Below are 26,131 nucleotides of genomic sequence, written 5' to 3' on the forward strand. Positions count from 1 at the left end.
CCATCTTCAAATATAGTACTTTGATACAACTTTGGACAAAGTCATCGCACCAGTAACTACAGTTACACATGCAGATGGTGTTTCTTTCTAAGCCTTGAATTGAACAAGGTTAGTCTAAAGAGCAGACAGACTGCAAAGAGATTATTAATGTAACCCAATGGGAAATGTCGGGAGAAAAAAAACACGAAGAAGAAGAAAATGAAATCTATATTTGACTAGAAGCAATTCATTTGAATCAATAAGCCATACTGCGAGCTGGAAAAATAGCAACAAAAAAGACTTTATTTCAGCTAAGCTTTGATTGATGCCAGCTGGAATGAAAAGATTCAGGTGTAACAAATCATAGAGAATTGTAAGCTTTTTTTTTTTTTCGAGACCCTGACAAATCACGTTGTATACCCTAATTAACTGATTAAAATTGCTGGTGTTTACTGGAGCCTAGTTGTGAATGCATGTCAGTGCTGAAGCTTGGAAGGCAGTGTTGAAAATCCTTAACACTTCTTTGTATATCACTAGTGAAGCTTTTAATTTCTTTTCTGCTTTATGTTTTTATGTTACTGGCTGATATGTAAATGTTGTCACAGTGAATTTCCATCAGACATATGAGGATATCTTTATTAGGACATTTTACTGTGACTAGAGACACAATTGGCTGCATTGGGAAAAACTACAAATATAACTGCACGATTTTAGACAGAACAATCTTTACCATTGAAGTAAGAGTTAAGCTGTGTTCATAAATCTAAAAATCAGAAATCTTTCATGTGTACAGCGGTTCTCCAATTTCATTAATCAATCCATCACTGCAGATTAATGAATGGCTAATTGGGAACCTCCGCTGTTCACTTGTCACGTATAACAGGGAGGGGAGGGTAACAGAAAGGTGTATATACTACTAGGCCTCAAATGACTAGGGAAAAGGGAATGGTCACCCCTTGCAGACACCCTAATCTGGCCCTAACTCCTAACCGTATGAGCATCCCCTGATGGTAGGAATGCTCATACTCAGGAACCCAGGCCCTACTAGCCCTGTAAAGCCTTGGCAGTAGTGTCTGGCTTGAGACTGCTGGTTCCTTCCCCTATGAAGGACCCAGTGTCTCCCTGAGGCCTAGTAAACAACTAAATAACACAAAAACACCAATACACCAAAACACCAAATATAAAGCAACTTATCTTATAGCAGATATCAACAGGAACACAGGATGGCTCAACACTCCAGCTATTCACAACGCAACAGTGAATATCAACCGCACAGCATGAAGTGTGAGGCCAGACTAAATGGAGGAGCAGTAATGACCACCAGCTGCAGCTGATACAAGGGGAGTGGTCATTACAAACAACAACACAGAAACAAGTAAAAACAAAGAGGCTGTCAGATAATCTCACATACAGCTTGTCTGAGAGATCCTCAAACTTCTGTCATGGAAGGGACCGTGACATCACTCCTACGCAGCGAGTTTCTGCGTGCTCATCCAACCCCTCGTAGCACAGATTGGCGCTGTGTGTACAGCTCTCGTTCATTCATCTGTCACTGGAAAAAGATCATTTCCGGCAACCATTCCCTGGCGTCCATTGGACTTTGTACTGGATTTAAGCGTTGGCTCATATTTCTTTCTTAACGGTCAACGGTTAACGGTCAAGACTAAAATGGAAAATTCTAAAGTGTAAATATACACAAACTTTCCTTTTAGGTTTTGGAGGGGAGCGTTAAGGCCCCTACTAGGCTATTTTTTTCCTCATGTGTCTTGTTTGAAATATCCCAAAGGCCTCTTTAGGGCCCAATTAAAGCCCAAAATGAACAAGGCAAATTCTCAGTGTAATTATGTAAATAATGTAATTTTTATACTTTCCAAATTCAAAAACACATTGATTGTTTTATCATAGCTTAAGCCAGTGTTCAATGCAGAGATTTTTTGAAGCCGCGTGGAAAGAAATTTTAGGTTGGTGGCAGCCCCTTTATTCTGACCCAACTTTTTAGTAAGCACCCGAAAACAGCCGGGGGGTTACCAAAAAGTGCTGGGTGGTGTACCCAGCTAAAAGGGGCCTGGAAAACACTGGCTTAAACCAATTGGACATCAGAGTGTGTAGGGATATTTATGCTTTAATAGTATTTAGCTGCCAATTATTGCTACTTCTAGTTTGTAATTCTTGATAGAGGTAGAGGGTAAGGGTTGTACAAGGGCTGATCTAAGGGGTAGGGCTTCATTATTTTCTCCATAATTTTGTGGGTGGGAAAAAGCTGTAGGCAGGTGGCAGTCCCTGTATTGCAATTTAACTATTTAGTAAGTACCCAAAAACAAACGGGTAGGTTACTGAAAGGTGCTAGGTGGTGCACCTAGTTAAAAGAGGTTGGGGAGAACAATCGGCTTGTCGGAAACAAGTTAGGAAAGGCCTTGACTGTTTGATTGTAGCTTGAATTGCTTAGGCATCCATTTGTAGTGATGTTTATTCTTGAATAATATTTTGTTAACATTTTTTGCTATTTCTAATTTCTAATTCTGGGTAGAGGTAGAGGGAAGGGGTTGTACAAGATGCCAGGCTTATCTAAAGAGTGGGGCTTGTCAGGAGTTCTCAAGATTGGAATGGCCTTGACTGTTTTTATTGTAGCTTGTATTTCTGAGGCATCCTTTTGTAGCAATAAATATGCGTGAATAATATTTACTTGCCAAATTTTGCTCCTTACAGTTTCTAATTCTTTGGACATTGTTTCAGTGAACAGAATTACAGTCATTTTTTATGCAATAATATGATTTAATTATTCTCCTAAAAAGCTTGGCTTCCTTTGCAGTGTTAACATCCAAATCATTTCTCTTCCAATCATTCGTCTTGTTCTGTCCCAGATTCCAGGCAGCCTTTCCACCATCTGACTACTGGTTTAGGTAAATGGAAAATAGCTTCTGTGCATGCCCATCCAAAGCATTTCACCAATAAGGCAGAACAGTAAATTGCTCCAAAAATGAATGTGTTACAGAACACTGGTTTAATAATATATATTATTTTATTTAGCTTTATTGTGTTGCTAGGGGTGCATAAACTGGGATCAGTGAGGATAGATGAAAATTAATATACTATAAATAAAGTTTTGGGTGCTTCTGTTCCAAAAATAATCCAACCAACATATTTCACACTCCCTCTTTAATATGCCGTTTGCAAGATAGATCATAAAGGTTTTCTATATAGTATGATCCAAGGAACAGTCATTCTCAAAATGTAGCTTTTATTTTCCTAATTAAAAGATCTCTAAAGCAAACTGTTCCAGTAGGATTGTGTCAATACATTAAAAAGCTAAATAACCTGAAGATGCTGATAATGGCAGAAGATAACCACCAACAAGTTTAGTACTTCTTTAAGTTTGTTAAAGCACTCTGCGACCATGTTTCATAAACAATTGGCATAATATACAGTATATATATATATATATATATATATATATAGTTGCTGTTTATTAATTAATAATGTGAGGACTGTGAATTCACATTTACCTAAAGAATGACTGTTCTTGGACCAAAAATTTATATAAAAATTCATGATGGTCCAAGCAAGATAATGTGCAAAGAGTATGTGCAAACTGAGTTACTGAATAAACTGGGGTACCCAAACTAATCCGTTCAACCATGAGAGCAAAGCCTACAAACCCCATGCAGATCATTTCCTTTTATGGTTGTCACACCTAGAACCCCGGCACTGCAAGCCAAGATTATTAAACAATCAATCACTATGATACACGAAGACAGGTCATCATCAGCAGCTCTGAAACACAAAGGATATGAAACCTGTAAGATCGATGAGTTCCAGAAATCACGGGCAAGCAGAAAGCTCACTGATTCCTCCAGACTGATTAGAATGACGAAGACGATAACAAGATTCAAGTGTTTGTGGAGGAGAATGGAAAGCATACAAGTTTCTACCAGGGAAATAAAATATTTATGTGTTTTTAACTAAAAGACCAAAAATTGTAAAACAGATTTTTTGCTGCCACGTATAAATGCTGGGTGCAGAAGGTCACACATCTGTACAGCACTTGCAAATATTTAGCATTGCATTGTTGCCCTGACTCCAGCTTTAATCTGTCATTTATCATGGGCATAATAATAGTTTACACATTTCTTTTCATGGTCCTTAAAGGCAATTTAAAATAGTTTTATAGGAAACTATAGTATATTTTAGTGACTACATATGGTTTAGTTAGTTAGGGTTAAGCTTAAATTAAGCTTTATTGTCTTACATTTTTTTCCTAGGGCCATATTTAAATGATCACACTCTTGTAGGGTATCCTTCTATTGACTGTCATTATAATGGGCAGTAAAAGAAGCACCTTCTGATTAACTGGCGTGAAAAAAAAGTTGCATGATAAGTCATTAAAATGTTTTCTTTTTTAGTCTATGCTGACCTATAAACTTGTTCTTAGAGATGGCAACAAAGTAAAATAACTGATGCCCCACTGAAAAAAAAATGGCATGTATATTTCTCCATGCATGAAAAATGCATGAAAAATGCTACATATATTATGTTATTACAAACTAATAGGATTATATATATAGACTAGTGCTGAGGTTGCAGTGTAGTTAAACCCTGAACCCCGTAACACACCAATAAACCTTAAACCACAGCAGCTCATAGAGAATGAATGTGGAGAGCAATGGGAAGTTCAGTACTGCCTGCTGCTGGGGCTTACATGACTGGGGTAGAGCAGATGAAGCCATTGACTTACCCATTTCACTCCAATTTATCCCTCCACACTTTCTCCAACCTCATTAACCTGAAATAACACACCAAGCACTTTTTTTTGGGATAAACTGGCTATAGCAGCACTTTTATTAACACAATATTAACCCTTAATTTGACATTCAACAATAACACAGTATTAACAAAATAAAGTATGAAAGGACTTATTGACCCTATTTTAGGTCCATGAAAGTACCCATCCAATACCCCTTAACCGAAATAATTCGGCTCACTAACCAGGCCCCCGGCCACTACCACACTGCCTCAGGGACAGTTAGCTGATATCCACAGCTCTCTACTTGCCCCCACAACAACCCAGTGTCATGTGGGGCTTCACTTAATGGGAACTCCATACCCCGATGGGTTCCCACCCCCTTGTTTCCTTGTCTAGGTATTTTTTTAACTCATGGACCTACAAAAAACGCTCCGAGCTGCCATGACTATGTAACCTCTCTACCTCCAATAAGTAGGAAAAAATGGTGGGAAATTTTTCCCTAAGCTGTCCGCAACTGACTTGCCCCACTTACTTCAATCCTCCTTATAAGCCTGCCCTTTCACCCCACACCTTGAACATGTACCACCTCATATTACACTTTCCTGCGCTTGTAAATACTTAACCCCTACCTCTCCTCCCTTCCCTCCTCACCCTGTCATGTGTATCTATGCCTATATCTTTCTTATCTTCGGGCCTACTTACTATTTTTGTTTTGTTTGTTTTTTTCCTAGGTTTTGCCTTATAACACTGCTAACGCTTTACTTCACTTCTATCATATACTAAATACTAGAGAAACAATAAATAATTAGTCTCACAATGAACAAATACAACAATACTTCCCTGCATAGAGTTTTACTGGGGGATATGTGTGCTCTGATTGTAATTTAGAATACAAAGGTCTGAGTTGTGTACATTTGTTGGAAAATGTGGAATCTGCACATATGCATCACTGCTTCCTATTATGAGGTGAATGGATGTTGGGACTTGTATTCTAGAGAAATAGATGGCAATCTTACCTGGTGGTACTTTATTCCTTTATATGGTGCACACGTGATGACATGGGATTTTAGTAGGTAAAGATGTTCTCAAGTATAAAACACAACAACCAGGAGAAAATGTAATTGATTATTCAGGTAATGACAAGCATGAAAAGCAAGCAGTGGTAAAGTATACAAATTTAATACTCCTTGTTTTTTTCTTTTAGTATAAAGAACGTCACACCAAAAGTGGGAGATACTGAAACACGTAAAGCCATTCGCCGTGCCTTTGATGTCTGGCAGAATGTAACTCCACTGACATTTGAAGAAATTCCATACCATGAGTTAGAAAATGGCAAGCGGGAAGTGGACATTACTATTATTTTTGCATCCGGATTCCATGGGGACAGCTCACCGTTTGATGGTGAGGGGGGATTTTTGGCACATGCTTATTTCCCGGGACCTGGAATAGGAGGTGATACGCATTTTGACTCTGATGAACCATGGACATTAGGCAATCCCAATCATGATGGTAAGACTCTGAAATCCTGTCTTTATTTATCTTTAATATTCAATTGTCTCCTCTTCATTTCAAAAGATCATTAATGGGCCGTGTCAATGGTTGTTATGTGAAAATGGGCCAAGACAACTCTGTAACTACTGAGACAGTTTGGCCCATTTTCAACTCTGTGAAATTTGCATACAAAAGACATTTTTTGTGCATCCTATTCACCATCTCTGTCCCTAGTTAGTGAGGCCAACAGCATCTCTACCCCGTAAAAAGTAGTTTGGGTTCATCTGTGCTTGGGACCAGGCAGCAATTCCACAGAGCTTAGTGGACCACAATTGCAAATTCTGTAACATCAATCTGGAATTCACTTTTATTTACTAGTTGTTTGCATTGAATCATAGACTCAACCACAGCCGCACCCATTGAACCAAATGTGAAAGGTTGGGAACTTTGTGCATGCATTTGCATATGTTTATTGGTGCAGTTCCTGAAAGCAACATGTACCTTCTGACCTGTGCATTTGCTTTTTCCCTTCTTTAAAAATAACAGCCCTGCAAACTCAAGGGTTTGCTGCTCCTGTGTGCAGATGCTGTTTGCTATTCACTTGCAGATTGGTTTTCTACCGCAAGTCTAAAATGGGCCTTAATGTTCCAGGTTTCTTTATAAGAAAAAAATAATACTGTAATATATGTAAGACAGAAACATGAAGCTCTGTGTAGGAAAAAAGCATTTACTTGTAAACAAGCACACTGTGTCTGAATATTTAATTGAACATCCCTGACTGGTTACGAACATTTATCAGTAACATCACAGAAGATTGACACTTCATTTTCTTCATTCCGAGAAGGAATAAAAACAGAACACTATAATATTGTTTTCAATTTTTCCTCAGCATCTGTCATGTAGCATGCTGAAAGAGAATGACATATGTTTGATTGGAACTTTCCCTTTCAATAAATCATCCACCTACTGAATTATTTCAGATAACAAAAGAATGGGAAGCATTCCTAGATAGTATTTTATGCTCTGCTGTCTTTTGTTGTTTGGCGCTCAGAGTTGAGTATATTTGCACTGTTCTGCTGTGAACTTTAAAACAGAACCCCAGGTAACAGAAAAGAAAACAGTTTTCAATGATGTTCTGCATTCTTGCAAAATAATAACTGGAAACCTGACTTTATATTATCTCCCTATGGTCACCTGCAAACAGGCTGAGCCAACATTGCGAGCCAAGCATGCTGTGCTGCATTGCATGGCTCCGTCATCCTAATTTTAGGCATAAACCTTTTTCTCTCAATGTTATTTTCAATCAACATTTAAACTGATCCTTTGTCATTGACTAACATTTTTATTGTGCCATCACTTTTTTGATAATCAGAAACAGATATTAATCTGTACTAACCTAGTTTATTCATTTACAAGGCACAATTTGTGGTCAATATTCTGATTAAATATCAATTTAACATTATTATAGAGGAACCATTTTTTGATTGATGTGGCTTTTTTGTCTAATAGATAATAGGAATAATGTATGGCTAGTATAACAGTGTGACCTGTAGCAGATGTGCCAGCAGGTTTGCAGGATGTGCAGCACAAGGAGGAGGAAAGGTGGCAGCACATGGACCTGCACTATTAAAAGTTCTGAATAGTAATTTCATCTTTGGATAAATAGAGTTGGTGAGATAAACAAATTACATATGTATTTCAAATCAGTATTTTCCCCAGAAATTTTTTTTAAGCTGGGTGGGAAAAAACTGTAGGCGGTGTCAGCCTCTGTATTATGACCAAACTTTTCAGTAACCACCGAAAAACAGCCGGGTGCTCACTGAAAAGTAACAGGTGGCGCACCCAGCTAAAAGGGGCTAGGGAGAACTGCATCTGTTTATTAATTCACAACCTTTAAAGCAAATTTGTGATATATATAAAGATATAAAAATATATACCCTGATCTTCAGTTGTATAACAGGTACCCCTCTGTACCTTTCCATTCTGTCCCCTATACCTAGAAGAACCAGCCTTTTCAAAATGGCTAAGTCGGTGATCGAGACAGAGGGAGGGTAATATACCCCAAGGTCATTGAGAAGGCGGTGTTCAGATATAACTTGAAACCTTTTTCGTTGATAGGTGTGGGTGCCTAAAATTAGTCGGGGGAACTGTTTTTTCCTCTGAGATGTTACTGACTCTTGATATATCCATTGTACTCAGCGGGAAATGTTCAGCTTTAGTTTATTGTAATGAGGGAATTGTTAACATTACAGATGATGTGTTTATACCAGACTTCCATTGTCAACCATGTTCAGCTGCAAACGGACCCTACAAAACAACTAACAAAATTTGAACGTATTTCATTCAGCATATTGAACAATTCAAAAGCCTGCCTGAGTATAATGGGACAAAGCAGACAATGAATGCATATTACATAAATACTCTATAAATTCTTGTATATTGTGCTCCGTACATTGTTATAAAATATGTATTACATTCTTCATAGTACAAGCAACAGCTACCCCAACCTTGTAGGAAATCTGCTGCTGCTTTGCTAGATTCCAGTATTTTAGCTGCATCGCTGATTTGGAATGTAGCTAAAAATCCTAGATAGCCGAAATGTTCATGCTGCTATTAAATTATTATTACTTTGGAAAGGAAGCTGAACGCTGGCTGACACGGGCACCCGCCTCACCCCCCCACACTTCTTCCTGATCTTCATTGCACAGTTTGTCCTTGTTGTAATAAAAATGTTGCTGAAAAGATAAAGGATTGGTAGTATGATGAGTATGATGTGTATTCCATTCCATACAGCAAGAGACCTGCAAAGAGATGCAGCGGCAAAAGAGGAGCGGAGGGAAGAGTGGAGTCTGGCTGCAGCATTCATAATGCAATGTAGAGGAGAGAGTGGGGTTAGTGAAATACCAGAGAGGAGGATGTTACAGTAGTCCAGATGAGAAATGATAAGAGCGTGTACAAGGGGTTTGGTGTTCTCTGGGGACAGGTAGGGCAGATTTTGGAGATGTTGCACAGGAGAAAGTAACAGGACTTTGAATATTCAGACCTTGTTCTGAAGGGTAAATGAGAGGACCGAGTCAAAGGTGACACCAAGACAACGCCTGAGGGGAGGAACGAATAATGGTGTTTTTAACAGTTAGAAATATGTCGGGAGAGGTTGAATAGTTTGGTTAGGGCAGGGGCCAGGGTAGAGGAATGGGCACGGAGTAGATCAAAGGGAATTGGGCCAAGCGGTCAGGTAGTATATGGAGATAATGAGAGAAGAGAAGAGGCTTTGTCCACTTTAACAGGGCTGAGGGAGGCCAGTGATGATTTACAGGTGGAAGGGGTGGGTATGGTTGGAGTCGCTCGGGGAGCAGAGACATCATGTCTGATTTTGTCAAGTTTATCTCTGAAGTAGGTGGCTATGTCTTAGGCAAAGATAGTTGTTGTGGGGGGAGCAGGTGTGGGGTTTAGGAGGGAGTCAATTGTCGAAAAGTGGTTGCGTGGGTTGAAAGCTTGAGAGGAAATGACAGCGTTGAAATAATTTTGCTTGGTGACAGTGAGCTCTATGTTAAAGCTTTGTAGCTGGGCTTTGTAGTCCATGAAGTCAGCTCTGAGGCCAGATTTTCTCTACTTGTGTTCAGGTGCATGAACAGTATTTCGTAGCTGTTTCGTGTGATTGTTGTGCCAGAGTTGGAGGATGGTAGGGTGGAGGTAGTGGAAGGTGGCAGGGACAACTTTAACCAGAGCCAAAGAAAGAGAGTGGTTTAACTGGGTGGCAGCTTCATCTGGGGAGGTGATTTTGGAGAGAGTGGGGGTTAGGAACGCAAGGCAGTTTGAGAAAAGGTTGTGGCCAAGGTTATGGATATCTCTCTGCCATTGACCAGGTCTGGGGTGTGGCAAAGGGGGGCAAGAGTTGATAGGTTGAAGGTGATAAGGTTGTGATCAGAAAGGGGAAATAGTGAGTTGTCAAGGAGGGTGAGGTTGCAGAGTTTAGAAAATACCAGGTCTAAAGTGTGTCCGGCTATGTGTGTGGGACATTGATGTTCTGTGTCAGTCCAAATGAAGAGGTAATGGAGAGCAGTTTGGCTGAGGAGGGAAGGTTGGGCTCATCCACTGCAACATTAAAGTCACCAGGATGAGGGTGGGGAAGGTCATAGGAATAAATGTTTGGGAGCCAAGAGGTAAAGTTATCCAAAAATTGTGATACTGTGCCAGGGGGGCGGTAGACAACAGCAACAGTGAGGGGTAAGGGGCTGAAGAGACGAACAGAGTGGACTTCAAAAGAGGTGAAAATGAGAGTGGGTGGGGTAGGAAGGACTCTGTATTTACAGTTAGGTGAGAGAATGAGACCCATACCACCCCCTACTTTGTTGCCAGGTCTAGGGGTATGTGTAAAGTGCAGGCCTCCATAGGAGAGAGCAGCAGCAGAAGCAGAGAAGGAAAGCCAAGTTTCAGTGAGACCCAGGAAGTTCAGAGATTTAGAAAAGAGAAGGTTGTGTATTGAGGTTAGTTTATTACCAACAGATCTGGCATTCCATAGATTGCCAGAGAGAGGGAGTAAGAACTTATGGGTAGGGTGAATGGGGAGGAGGTTAGGAGAAGGGAGTGTCCTGCTGAGAGTATATGGAAAGTAGAGGCTGTGTGGGGGACCAGGGTTGGGTGAAGTGTCACCAGAAAGTAGAGTATCAGTAGAGAAAAAAGGTGCAGGAGCAAAGACCCAGAAATCAGGAGGGTGAAAATTAGTTATCGGATAGAGGAGAACAGGGAATAGAGCCAGCAAAGAGAGTGCAGGGTGAATAATACATTTTAACTGATAATTGCGAACCATAGGCGTACAATAAACAGTGGGGCAAACTGATGTCCATGAGAGCCGGTCCTGTAATAACCGTTTTAGCGAGGCTTCTAGGCTTGGTGAGCTCCAGGAGTAGAGTATCTATAAGGGTAGCATGTTATGTTTTTTTTAATTTGCATTGACATACACTTAAATTGATGTTTACCCAAGAAATGTGAACATGGAGATGCAGCTATTCCATAAAGAATCCTTGTCCTTCCCAAAGTGATCCCAGTACTGCTGTGTAGGAAATCAGGATATCAGGAGACTGATATCAATATAGATTGTTGTATTTGTATTAATGTAAATTACATTACATTCGTTTTAATGAATACATAATGTGACGGAGAGCAGGATAAAGATACAAGCACACACGCAATCAGTCCCGCTGTCTTTGTTTCTTCTTGGGCAAAGCTGGCCCCAATCACTGTGTCTATAAGGAGAAGGCAGTAAATGCCTTTCATGAGGACTTCTCTGTGCGTGTTTATTCGTCCTTCTTTATGTAGTTACCTTTCTGTGAACTCAAGTAGGAAATGGCTTAATGAAATTGACTTTCAACCAATGAAATCCTTAGAAAACTCTTTTTAAGCACCATTCTGAGAAAGCGCTAAAATGTTTATTTTCAGTTGTTTTCTGCTGTAAAGTTTGGTGCCTGACAAGCCAAATTCTATTTTTACAGATAAGTGGCCCTTTGTCTGGTTCCAAGAGGCACACTAATGCTTGGCATTGTTCTTTAGATACTTACTTCAATGTCCCCTTTGATAGACAGAACCAAATGTTCAAGAAACTTCTTAAAACAAATGAAGTCATTGAAGCTTTTATTTACAATACTTAAAAAAAGAATAAATAGTAGTTCTAAATGTTTAAAAGTACATGTCAGTCACGACTGAAAATTAAAGCCTTTGGTTGAATCTGCAGTTTAAACCAGCTAAATAGATTCCAGGTGCATCAAAACAAATGGTGTTCAATGTCGTACAGTTTGCTTTCTTCTAAAGCAGCCACTTCCCAAGCAGAAAAGTCTGGCTTCTACCAGCAGCTGCTGGGTGTAATCAATGTTTTCTGTGGGGAGACAATGGTCTCAATTCTGTCTTTTATAAGTTTTATAAGTCAGACCTATAATTCTTCAATCAGGAAATCACATGCTTCCCACTGATTGGAGAACTCAGCAAGAGAGTGTGTACGACCCCTGCAAAGATATGACCTCTTTGCCACACAGAGAAAAGATCCAAATTTGCAACATGTTGATGGAGGACAAGCTTTTCTGATCAGGCTTGGAGTCATTTTAAAGACTTGGCACACCTTTTGTGATATTCCTGGGAAAAATGTAGCCTTAGCAAAAAAATAGCCTCAAAGAATTAATGTATATTAAAAAATAAAGTGTGTCAGTCATGTTTGCCTAATTTCCCTAACCTAAGGCTGCATACACACGTTTAATAATTGTCGTTGAAAGGATCTTTCATGATCCTTTCCAAAGACAAACTACTGCACGATGCACGAACGAGTGCTGTACATACAACTCTGTTATGCTCTATGGAGAGGGGAGGGGGAGAAGGATGGAGTGGCACCCTGCTGCGCTCTTTCCCCTTCACTTTCATTAAGATCGTTCATCGTCCATCATTCCTGAATCCACCAGGATGGTCGTTGGGACGATGGACGATGGGCGCTGTACACGCGCAAGATTCCCGTCCGATATCGGCCCTGAGACGATTATCGGACGAGAACCATTGCAAGTGTGTACGTAGCCTAAGCCACCTGATCCCCCCACATATGTTTAGATCAAATATTGGACAGTTATCAGTAAATACACCTGCAGAGTACAGCCTCATTGACTTCTATGGGACTGTCCACACTCGTCTTGAGACAAAGCGCCATAGAAGTCTATGGGCTTCAAAGCACAAGTACATTTACTTTGCCATTGGATGTACACAAATGGTTACAGATCTCAAAACCTAAAGGTTTGACTCAGTAAAGGGCATGAATGACATTTAAAAAAAGACCTACTTCCACAGAAAACAAGGGTTCCACGTTGCTACTGCTGGCAGGGGACAGGCTTGAGATGCTCCCCTCCTCTCCTCCTATATGTAGTTAATAAGATCAGTTATTGGACTGTAAACGATCAACTTTGTTTAGTTGGAATTGGGATAGTCTACACTCGTCTTGAGACACAACCCCATAGGATTATAATGCACAGGGACATCTACCCAAGCACTGGATGTACCCAAAAGGGGAACTGCTGGCTGTTGGAACTTTTTTGTTTTGACTCGGTAAAGAGTAAAAAGGACATCTGAAATAAGACCACTGCCTTCCCAGAGAAAACAACGGTTTCACTCTGCTGGCAAAGGACAATCTTTGGATGCAAAAGGAAGCTCAGGCTACCTGTTCACTTCTTTAGTTCTTCTTTGAGCTATTCCCTTAGTGTACCCTACCCTATTTTTATATTTTATATATTTTATATTATTCTTAAAAAGCATTTTGGGTGTAGGAGTTGTAAAAAAATAGTATGTCTGTGCCAACATTCATAAAATAACATTTAATTTACTGAATTTTGTAACTGGCACTGCAGAGTGTTTGAATAACGTGTGTCTGGCAGTTTTCCGCTAATTGAGAAAATCTTTAAAAAATTTGTGTAGGAAGAACGGTTCGAAGTCAAACTGCATTAAGCAGGATACGAAATCCATGAATAGGTGATTTACCTATCCTGCCCCGACCAAAATAAATGGATGTATTTCTTTAATGCATTGTTGATCTTTCAGGAATTGTATGGCTGGCCAGGTACAATAGATTTGAAATATCCAAGTTTAGAAGATTCATGGAATGTTTGCAGCCATACCAAAGGTTCATTTTAACGAGGCTTGGGGATTTCGGAGCTGCTATTTGCTCTTTCAAGACTTCCACCATGAGAATCTTTCAGGAAGAGAAGCAAATTATTGCAATAGCCTTATATACTTTCAACCGTTGTATTTAGGGTAAAATAACCCTTTCCGGCAAGGATACTCATTATTGTGTGCTTAAAGTGTACCTGTACCCTGACAATGCATACTAATGTATTTGCATTCGGGTTTGCTTAATTTTGCTCAATTCTTTGATTAGGTTGTAAAAATCACTTTAAAGCAATCTCTTAATTCACCTCTGTAGCTGTATGTATTGTGGAAAATTATTCCTTTAAGCTAGACATTTATATTAGCAAGCAGATTTTGGAAACTAGTTGTTAGAATCTATTTTCTCTAAAGTCTTAGCAAGATTTATTTTACTGATTCTTAAGAATATGTAAATAGTTTAATGTCCATAGTCTGAGTACAGGTGCACTTTAAATCGAACCTTAATATATTAAATTGACCGCTTATAGAACAAACCTTGATGCAAATTATTTCACCAGAATCCTGCACTCCTGAGCAACCTATCAGCAGGTACCAATTGATTTTAGGTCACTGTATCTGAGTGGGCTGCTGTCAGATATAGCCCTGCAGCAAAACTGAATGCTAGATCTGCATGGTGGTGTATGTTAACTTATTCCCAGAATTAAGCATTGTGCTAAGAAAAGTTATTATATACAAATTGTAGGTGGGAAGACATTGAACACGTCAACATAGGCATCTGAAAATTGTTTTTTGTTCACATGATTCTTTATGTAAGGTTTGGCCACAATCAGGATATGTTATGGGACTCAGGTTAACATATTGCATAGGGGACCCCGAAATGCTTACATATATATATATATATATATATATATATATATATATATATATATGGTCATTGCACTCCACAACAGCTAGAGAGTTGCAGGACGCCTGTGTTTTTCTTACAAGATCTGTATAAGCAGAGCATTTTTAATGTCACAGTTTCATGCCTAGTTACAGTCTGGTGCCTTTTAATTGCTTCACTCCTATGATGTGCTGACAGCTCCTGCTCCCAGTAGAGTGAATTCTTCAAAACGTTTTTTTCCTCAACAACGAACACATTTTATGTTGATGAAACATAGCAAGTACAGTTTAATTACTTGATTGCCAATCATCTGAAAACTGGTAATTACCCCAAGGTTTTAAGGACAGTATTTTTGATTACAAGTACTTTGGATCATTCACCTGGGCATAAGTGCCTATCTCTGCACTGCAGCTGCCAATTTCCAGTAAAACTTATTTTCTCTCAGCACATCCAATTTCTCACCGAAGTTAATAAAACAGAACCACTGTTGGCCTCGTGTATAAAATGTAAAGGAAAATAAATTGGTAGTATTGACATGAGTACCTATCAGTTGTGTTTAAGCCAGCATGTTTGTAGGGCAAGATACATTTAATTTTAGGTCTACATTTTACTAAACTTTTCCAAATCCCCCCCCTTCCGAATTTAAACTTCAAGGATCTCTCCAGTTTTTTAACTATCTCACTCCTATGTTTAGCATTGACATTGAAAACCTAAATGGAACTTTATATCAAGACTGGAGATTTAGATATGGCCTCATTTAAGCCAATGTGCATGCATGGTAAATATTTTTACTGTTAAGGAGCAGGTTATGGCTCTGGAACAAGATGAATATTTTAACATTATGAGGGCAGAGGAGTGTGTGAAATTGATAATTTAGTGAAACTATACTCTAAAGCCTCATACAGATATCAGATAGATCACTGTCCCTGGAAGCAATCTATGGGAAAGAGGGTCAGGGAAGGAATATCAGATGGCACAACGTCGTGCTCTTGTGCCCCTGCTGCGTGTCTCCATCATAAGAAAGCACATTATTCATGAATAATTTCCATCAACCAGTTTAATGGACCAGTAGGCTATCAATTAACCAGTAGGTTACTCAACTGTTCCCACCATGTAAATGGACATTGGAAAGTTACCTGATGAAGCATACCTCTGTGCCTGTTCCTTTTAGGCACATGTGAGCTCACAATGCCTGATTGGATTCTAGTGATGCTCTTCTCTCTTCCAGTGCTGCTGTGTAGGGGATTACAAGAGACTAAACGAATATAAATGGTTGCAATAGTTTCATTAAAAATGATTTCGTTATGTTTTTCTAAATAACTGCAATAATTGGTTTATTTATTTCCACGTCTATGTTCAACCAAATACGTCAAAACAACTCCCCCCTCCCAACAGTTTATACGGGAGAAGGAAGCGAATGTCTTTGGCAAGACCCATAATTTATAGCACCAGTATTGCTACATTTTGTAATAAATGTTTATTTGAGAAGTAAATTTCGAAATGTATTCAATTATAAAACAGTCACACTGTAAAATGGTAAAAAGATTTTGTAAATGCATGCAGTTTTTTATTAATGTTTTATACTTTTACAAAATTCCTAACATTTTTTTTCAGAATATCTGAATCTTTTGGAATCTTTTTATATATACTATGTTAAAACTGCGTGGTAATGGTTCTAGTAGAACAATATTCCACATTTATTGTGATCCGCAATATTACATTAACACTGTGGCGAATTATGGAATCCAATATATAAAATACAATATCTTATATAGTATATAAGACAATTCTTCCATATAATGGTCATACTTTCCCTTATCTTTTCTCACCTATCTGTCCCGGAAAGGCATTGTCTGGTGACATTTATGCATATAAATTTATGAATAAAATATGAATATATTGAATACATAAACTACATACGCATTTTTCAGTCTATATAGATGATAAAGTCAACCAGTCCTGATAGCTTTTGAATAGTGTTCCTTAAATGCATTGTCAAGCCAATTTTTTTTAAATTTTGAAAGTCAGTTCCCGTGTCTATGTATTTTCTCCGCCTCCCAGTAACATTTCAATATTTAGACTATATTGATTTACTAGGTGTTTGGTTATATGCCAGCTGGTAAAACCTAATCATTTAGAGGGAAACTATTGGGAAGTTTCAGCAAATATCAATCTGTCATTATAAATTATACGACCAAACTGCCCATTGATAAGCGGAGATGTCTGCTAGGAAACTGTTTAACATACCTTTTAATGGGTTCTATGTAGACAAGATTCTCTGGGCCTGATTTATTAATGCTCTCCAAGGCTGGAGAAGATACTTTCATCAGTGATCCTGGAATGGATCTGGTCCAGGATTGAAAACATTTGGTAATAAATAGCAAATTACTGTTTAAGGAGTCAATTCCAGGTTTGCTGGATCACCCAGCTTCACTGAAGAATTAATATTTTCTCCAGCCTTGAAGAGCTTTAATAAATCAGACCCTTTGTCTCTGAAAGAGGACATTTTTGGAAATGGTCTAGGGTCATGCCTTAATAAACAGAGAAGTGGGATTTCCTTCAGACTCATTTTTACCAGTAGCCATGACATTGGCAGGGATTATACTTGGAATTTATTTCCCATTGAGACTGGTGGTATCCATAATAATGGGCTAGAGGTTTACTAACATGGAGGCGGCTTGATGTCAGACATCATATCTCATAAAATTCTACCTCTCTGCAGTTCATCCTAAAATTTCTTTACAAAAACGACATTTTCAACCTACACATAATCTCTCAAGAAAACATTTACTCATGGTCTTCATTCAAATATGTCAGCTTAATTTAACTGTAATTTTAATGAATCATTAAACAGCTAAAACACAACTAAAGTAATGTTTTTTTTCCCATAGAACACAACCCTTGGTGAACATTAGTGCTTCAAGCCTACCATGCTTGCTCTTAGCAATAAAATCCCTGTTGGGACTTTCTGAACAGTTTGCTTTCAGGGCGTAAATCTATTTTTCTAGCTGCACTTCAAATTAGGTCAAATTCAGATGACCTACATGAGGACATGAATTAAACTAGGGCTTCCTCAAACATTCTTGGCTTGTTTCTCTGGTGGGAGTTGAATGGCTTGGCTGTCAATCTTCCAGTTCGGTGCTCAGACACAAGGTTAGCCATGCAATATTCTCAAATATGATGGAGAATATTTTTACTGTCACTCTGCGTGGCTCAAATTTTACAGAAGAATCAAAATCTACTTTAGTAATATTGATGTATTTTCATTTATTTTGTAATCCGGTACTTCTGTTAACAAAGCACATCTGGCATTACATGAAATAATACTTAACAAAGAGCTTTCATCTAATTAAAACGCAGGAAAGTCGTTTAGCATTTAATAACAATAAATAAAATTAGATAAAATTTTTGCAGTGTGCGAGATGCTTATTTGCCAGTTTGCCACTCTCTACTATGTTCTATCAGTGACATAACTAGGATTTTGAAAGGTTATTAGAGAAACCAAACACATTTTAGAGGGCATATGTGCAGAGATTGTGCTGTCAGATAGTGGACTTAGTTTTTATTATTATTAAACAGGATTTTTATAACGCCAACATATTACGCAGCGCTGTACATTAATTAGTTAGAATAAACGGGGCATCTGCACACAGAGAGCCAACTGGCTGCAATAAACTATGCAGAAAACCCAATAACCTGGCCCATAAACTTCTGAACTGTGTAAGATGGATTCAGAGGCTGAGGGCACCTAAGGGTATGCTACAAAAAATAGATAAATCACAGGGTAATTCATCTAAAATGGGGTATTTATTAAACAAATATTGTATTTATATTTAATCAATGTAACGGTATGTGAGAATTAAAAGGAATAAGAGCGTTAAGAAAGTTAAGAAAAAAGTTCAAATAAAGGACAAATGTCCAAGTTGAGATTCAGTTTGTGTCATACAATGTTAGGGATGGGCAAAATTACTGGCCTAAATTTCATTTCACTATTTTGATTTTGGGGACACATTGTATTGCAATCTATAGGGTTAAACTTTTTGAGTTAGATGCAAAGCACTTAAACACATATGTCACCAACATTGCTGGGGATGTATGGGGAGTCTGTAGGGACATGCACCAAAAAATTATACACATTGTGCTATTTTTCCATAAAACAATGTTAACGTATAGTTGAGAGTATCCTTTTTATTGTCACCTGCCATGTTTTGGGTTAATTGCAAAGCCCATAGCATATTCAATGATTGGGTCAGGGTAACCTGTGAGATGTGCATCAAGGGAACTTTGGGCAGTCAAGAAACATGTGACCCATTCACATAATCTGCCCCAGAAAAAACGTGCATTGACTGGGCTAGGGAGAAAGCTAAAGGAAACAATCATAGCATGGTTCTGGAATGTTTTATTTAAATTGTGTTTTTATTGAATTTATCGAAGAGAAATGACAACAAATTTAACAGTAACAATAACAGGTCAAGGTATAGCATATAAAAGTAAGCATACATAAATTACAGGGGAGAGGGGAGAGAGAAAAGGAGAGTAAATTTGGTTTTGAGATGGAGGGCTAGTTAGTTGCAGAGCATTTTTTCCTAATCAGTAGCAACAATATAGGTAATAGGAGCAGTCACAGACAGCGAAAGCAAAGTTCATGCGGAAATGTTTTCAGCAGCAGCCAACACAGCCACAGACTGTAAATTATGCAGGAAAATATCAAATGAAAGGAAACCTATTCTTTTCCAAAAATTACAGAAACTGCAGCCCAATATTGACCCAATATGAATAAACTATTTTGTTTTTTATAAACTCTTGTGTAAACAAAACTTTTCTCCAGTCTGTCCTCTTCGACATCTTGTTATTCCCCCTCTGGGTGCTGCCACATTGCCACCCAGACAGCATAAAATCCTTGTTTCAAAAATAATTGTACCCTTCTTGCCATGAGTAAAATACTCAAATTGGTGACCAGAGTCATTAGAGGTGGATATCAAGCTTAGTTACTGACCATCGTCAAAATTTTCATATTTATAAACTTTTTTATTTAGTTTTTTGTGTTTTAAGAGGAAATAATACTATTCTTACATGCTTAAAGAATCTTTAACATATAAATACTCACTAAAAATCACTAACATAGGTGATAATGGTTCAGAATGTGATATCCAGACAATATGGACCATAGTAGACCATGAGAATCCCTAATAATATTTTATTATTACTATATATGATCTATGGCAGTAGTCCCCAATCTTTTGGAGCTAGCGGATCACTAAATCTATGCAATCCGGACCGCGCATGCGTGGAGAGCCTCGTGTCACTCAAAGGGGAAGAAACTTCCCCCAGAGTGACATCATTATGCCAGAACCTACCCACTCTCCCTTTGCAGCTCTTAGCCTGTGATGGGAGAGAGGGCAGCTTGTTTCCAGAGACACAACCCGCCCACTGCCATGAGCCTGCGACTTGTACTGGAGACATGGTGTGCAGCTCTGGCCGGTGCGCCCCCCCAGAGGGGTCCTTCTCCTGACCACACTGGGGGGGGGGGCACAGGCCGCGGTCCACCTACTAGAGAGCTGCGACCGTCTGACAGCTGGACCGGGGGTTGGGGGCCCCTGATTTATGGTATTGGTAATATGTAATGGGGGTACAAGCCCAAATAGAAAACATTACATGTTCTCAGATTCTGCATAACACAGTGGGCCTGATTTTTAAAGCTCTCAAAGGCTACAGAGGATACACTTTTATCATTGAGGCCTGTAAAAGTGAGACCTGGATCACCCAGCTTAACTGATGAAAGTGTATCCTCTGCAGCCTTGGAGACTTTTAATAAAATCAGCCCAAATGGGTCTGGCATCTGGGGCACATGTCCAAAGTCCCCAGTCAAATGGTCCAGGTTTTAGGTCTGTAGCTTGCTTTAGAGTGCTAAATTCTTGTCTGCAATGTAAGACACTGACATTTTTCATGGCAGATGCACGGTCATCTTTGGGATCTGTCCAAGGGTTATTGAATTAAATGTCCTTTCTGTGGGACTATAGGCCAACAACAGGAAGATAGCAATACTCAAAGTAGTAGGCTAGCAGAAGATGCCTTGGTAAATATAAGGAGGGAAGATATCAAAGAAAGTAAATGCAGAACTAAGATTTGTTCACAGTGGGTGCCTAAGGGTAAATATGTTTTTTAGTAGACTGGCAATGTCCCTGTAGCTATAGTAACATAGTCATGTAATATAGTCATATTTAGTTCTCTTTTACATTTATTTTTTAGAAGAAGGGGGAGTTGTACATAAACTGGAGTTCATCTTTATTACATTTGCTGTAGTATCTGAAGATCTGATTTGTCTTATAAATAACATAGAATTCATAACATAAAATGTATGAGCATGGAATGTCATATTGTACATGTTGCTATTCTTAACTAGTTGTACTAGACGTGATTTAAGTGTCCATATTTGGCAGGTCTGCCTTTTAAGGTCACAAGAATCCCAGTGTATCTGTAATGTGTGTTCTGGACGTAAAGTTTATAAATGAATTCCAATGGGTTCTGTTGTCAGTTTCTGGGATATGTAGGCTGTTTTAGCTGCAGATAAAATAACATCCACTCCGGCCTCTGATAACCACTCTGGATTTCACGCTAGTATGATATACTTCTGTTAAAATTTCTAAAGCTATAACACAGCTGATGATTACTATACCAGTTTTCAATGACTCTGTTTTAAAATAGCTCTTCTGATTTTCTATGCCAAGAGCTGTGTTTCTGTTTTAACAGCCTGGGCAAGGACTTCCTTCCTTGAAGAGTCTTACCACCATTCTCTTTTATATTGGACACACACAATTCCACCTGGAGGAAATGCTAGCCTCTCCCTTCACCACTGTGTTGTCTGTGATTTCCAGGCACTCTTTATGTATGGAAATGTAAATAATTTACAATGAAAGAACATGTAGGCTTTTGTTTTATAAATTCTATATTTATTACCCCTTGGGCAACTATGCCTAATATTCTTTATGTGGGGAGGGGTGTAAGGAAATCCTTACTTGACTCTTCAGACATGGCCAGAATAATTACCTAAATAATACTATTATATTAATTTTTAGTTGTTTGAACTGTGGATGACATGCAGCTATGCTCACAGTATTGTTGGTTCTGGTATAGCTAAAACACTTACATTTATTGAAAACATTGTTTCTTTAGACTCCCTTTAGTGCTAGCCCCAGGTCCTAAGGGTTAGCCCTTTTGTCACACAATTGCTGCTCCAAGTGAGAATTGTTTTTTTTTTCATGTTTAATATGGGTGAAATTTTTGCAATTTAAATAAACCTTAAGTAAACTAAAAAGCATTTTTCTCTTTTACTGTGACATTATTTTACCTTTTTTTGGAGTTTGTGTACATTGTGGGTTTATATTTTATGAACCATTTTATTCTGGAATGCAGTGTTTGAATGTAGAATTCAGTCTTATGGTTCCTAGGTCCCCTTTCAGACTTACGGCTGAAAACCAAAGTGGTCACTTCAACTACTATGCTGTCAACCTCAGAGTTTGACAACAACTTTGTCATGAAGCTGAATGAGGTTGAGGTGTAGTTCTTCCTGCAGAGGAGGAAAAGCAAACGCTTGGCTAGAAGCTACTTGCACCTCAATCCACTGCATCTGTAGTTGCATGCAAATATGTACACAAAATGGTTCTCAACCTGAGTTGAATGGGATCATGGTTGAGCATGCGTTGGAATGCTTTAGTTTTCCATAGGCCCGATCTTATCCAGATAGACACATACGTTTATGAATGAATTTTATAAAATGTCTTTGGATCCCTTCTTTTTCTTTGGCGTCGGACTTCACTTTGCAGCAGAAGTGCTGACTTATCTACCAGTGGCATCATTGATAGGCACAGCACCAATATAAAAATGTTTGGGTGGTGTGGAATAGAGGAAAGGATTGTGGCCTTTAAAACAGTAGACCACCAGATTGTGGAGGTTAGCAGGGATGAATAAAGACTGATAAAGAAATATATTAGGCTTTACAAGTTTAATAGAATGGGGTTGTGTTTGGAGGGGAGAGCAATAGTACAACCTAGTAGTGGCAGAAAACGTTTTTAGATGACTGTGCCTATGGGACGACTGTTTGGACTTTACAAGGCTATTGTTTGTATTCTCTAAAGCATATACCACGAAACTGATGCTAGCTGATAGAAGTTTAATTTAGCTTTATTGATGTGTTTATAGGTTACATTTTATTCATATTGTCATCCAGTTATGCCACTTTATCCATAATGAATGCAGTACAAAAATGCACAATCGAGAATACAAATGGCACCTGCCATAAAATAAAGGGTGTTAGCACTGATGTGATTGCTTCCTGTTAGTTTATCCTGATAATGTAAACAATTAGTGACAATAATGTTAAATGATCTTTAGCACCTGCTTGCCTTTTATGCAATTACAAGAGAAATTGTTTCTTCCCCCCAACTGTTTTGAGCCCTCTCCTAAACTAATTACATAGGATTTCAATGGTTCATGAGTGCGTAATTACATTATTGATTACATTCTTTGACAAAAGGGTTTTCATTTATTTTCTTCCCCAGGAAATGACCTATTTTTGGTTGCCGTACATGAATTGGGTCACGCGTTAGGATTGGAGCACTCCAATGATCCGACGGCTATCATGGCGCCATTTTATCAGTACATGGAGACGGACAATTTCAAGCTACCTACTGATGACTTACAGGGAATCCAGAAAATATATGGTAATTATCAAAATCATAAATTATCAGCATTTATTTCTGTGACTGGTTTGTCATTGTCTTATCCCACTGCCAAGCATAACATTTTTTAAACAAAATTTTTTATTGAATTTTTTACTGTACATATAAAATAACATAAAACTCAGTAAAACATCAGCAGCACAGTAAAATAAAATAAACCAAAGAAAGCATATAAAACAGAAATGGAAACACAAAGCATAGCAATATACATCTCTAAACTACAATATATAAACAATAATCATACTCAGAATAGCACTCTAAAGACCATAGACATCTTAGCACTTAAAAATTAGGTAAATATCAAACATACCAAGCTTAAGATTTTTGATGTTTGTGTTTGATTTCTTGGAGGTTAACGGGGACTTTGAGGGATTGGATGGACCAGTAATCAGTTATAATGTATTTTACATAAGTAAATGCTATAAACATAATAATGCCTGGTTTAGGCACACAGCTTTTGCTCTATCCAATCAGCCAAGTATGGTTGGTTTATATATCTAGTAGTAGTAAGTGACATTTAATTGGTTCTTGGAACAAGACCCATTGAATGTGACTAACTACTACCATAAATACAATGACCTGGATAAATGAGAACCTTCACAGACATATTGCTTTATATAGATTTTTTTCTGTGCAGATCCTACCTCTAGATCAACAATAAAAAAATATATAATTACCTGTATATGTTTTTCTTCTTGCCTATGTATTACATTACTCATGATGGAAACGAATGTCAGCTGTAACATAAATTCTGTACTTTGCTTAAAAACATTTTATATTGTATCCCTTTCAATAAAGAATCACAAGGGATTTGTTCCATTATGAGAAGAGACATGCAACTAATGTAGCTTGGTGTGTGCTGCTAGAAATTAGAGTTTCCTAAATTAATAAGGCATGCACCCCAATTGTACCTTAGCAAATGCCCCCTGCTTTGTGGTACCACAAATCACATTGATTGGAACAGAATGTACTTGGTTACATTTAAACAAAGGCATTATAATGTTGAATCACTTCAGTTCTGCTTAGTTGAGCTTTAATGAGCCCCTTTGAAATATGCATTCCACAAACTGTGAAATGTTAATTATCAACATAAGGGAGACATTAGGTGAAAGAGAATTACACCTTGTTGTAGGAGGCCACTAGGTTGAATTGCTTTCTTATGTCCTAAAGCAGCAGTATGGCTTTCATCTCTGGGCTTTTGTAAAAAAACATTTCTTTCTACATATAGGTCACTGGGAATGCAAAAGCAATGTGAATCGGGTTGAGGCAGCTGAAAGTCTAATGCAGGTCTGAAAGAGGTTAATGCACAGGCTACTTAATTCAAAATGATCTCAGAAGCATTATAAACACCTAAAAACCTGAATTTATCATGGACACGGGCCCTACATTTATATGCTTCCCTATATGCCTATTGCAATGCCTCCTAAGACCTATGACAAAAAAAAAAGAAATGTATTATCACAGTGTACCATAGGCCTTGGAGAGCCATTGTGATTGTCACTTTGCTTCTTAGAATAGCCCTGGAACCTTTATCTTTCAGTGTGACACTTTTTTTGCTGTGAACTAACTTCTCACTTTTAAAAAATTTACCCTACTTACCCAGTTGGCCTTATTTATAAAAGATCTCCAAACCTGGGTAAAATACACTTTCATCAGTGAACTTGGTTGATCCAGCTAACCTGGAAAAGATTCCTTAAAAGTTATTTGCTATTTGTTAGGAAATGTTTTCAATCCTGGACCAGATCCATTTTAGATTTGCTGGATCACTGATGAAAGTGTATCTTCTCCAGTCTTGGAGAACTTTAATAAATCAGGACCAATATGTTATTAGAACAGCAGATATACAAAAATCATCTTAATAGGACACGGACAGGGCAAAAAAACTAATGCAAAAGTTTTCAAATCAAAAATCTATCTAAGATGTGCTATTTGTTAGATAATTACCACTGGTTAGTCTCATTACTAATCTTCAAAGTAGTGCACAAGTAGTGCACAAGTTGTTGATCTGCCAGATCTGGGCTCAGTAGTTGACCTAGCTTCTATTGTTGTTAATAGAACCTGCTGCTAAAAGTAGACTTGTACCCTGCATAGTAGCTTGATGCTCAACAATTCAAAGCTAAAGATGCAGTGGTAAGTACATTATTAATATTAATAATAGTATTAATAATAATAAGAATAAACAGGATTTATATGACACAAACATATTACGAAGCGCTGCACATTTAATAGGGGTTGCAAGTGACAGATAGATACAGACAGTGACACAGGAGGAGAGGACCCTACCCCAAAAAGCTTACAATTTAGGAGGCAGGGGGAACTAACACACAATAGAAGGTGAGATATGTAGTGGTGGGAAGTAGTGACGGTTTCAAAAGACAGAAGAAAATGGGTAGGCAAGTTTGAAAAAATGGGTTTTGGGCGCTCTTTTAAATGGGCAGAAAGTAGGAGCAAGCCGAATAGGACGAGAAAGACCATTCCAGAGAGTCGGGGCAGCTCTAGAAAATTCTTGGGGCCGTGCGTGTGATGGGATTATGAGTGAGGATTTTTTTACAGGGTCAGAAATGTAGGTGGGGCGAAAACTGTGGAGGGATTTGAAGGCAAAGCACAGGAGCTTAAATTTGATTCTAAGGTGAAATGGAAGCCAGTGTAGAGATCTGCAAAGAGATG

General features: G+C 38.3%; 1 protein-coding gene across 2 annotated transcripts in view; it reads left to right on the top strand.

The window, feature by feature from the left end:
- The window catches only part of MMP16 (matrix metallopeptidase 16), a 138,680-nt gene that overhangs the window by 75,635 nt on the left and 36,914 nt on the right, over positions 1-26,131 (top strand). For both annotated transcript variants that reach the window (XM_072410960.1, XM_072410961.1), the window contains 2 exons: positions 5,925-6,229; positions 23,285-23,446. In XM_072410960.1, coding sequence (XP_072267061.1) covers positions 5,925-6,229; positions 23,285-23,446 — 467 coding nt within the window. The remainder of the gene's footprint in view (positions 1-5,924; positions 6,230-23,284; positions 23,447-26,131) is intronic.

The sequence above is a fragment of the Pyxicephalus adspersus genome, chromosome 5, assembly GCF_032062135.1.
Source record: "Pyxicephalus adspersus chromosome 5, UCB_Pads_2.0, whole genome shotgun sequence".
NCBI lineage: Eukaryota > Metazoa > Chordata > Amphibia > Anura > Pyxicephalidae > Pyxicephalus > Pyxicephalus adspersus.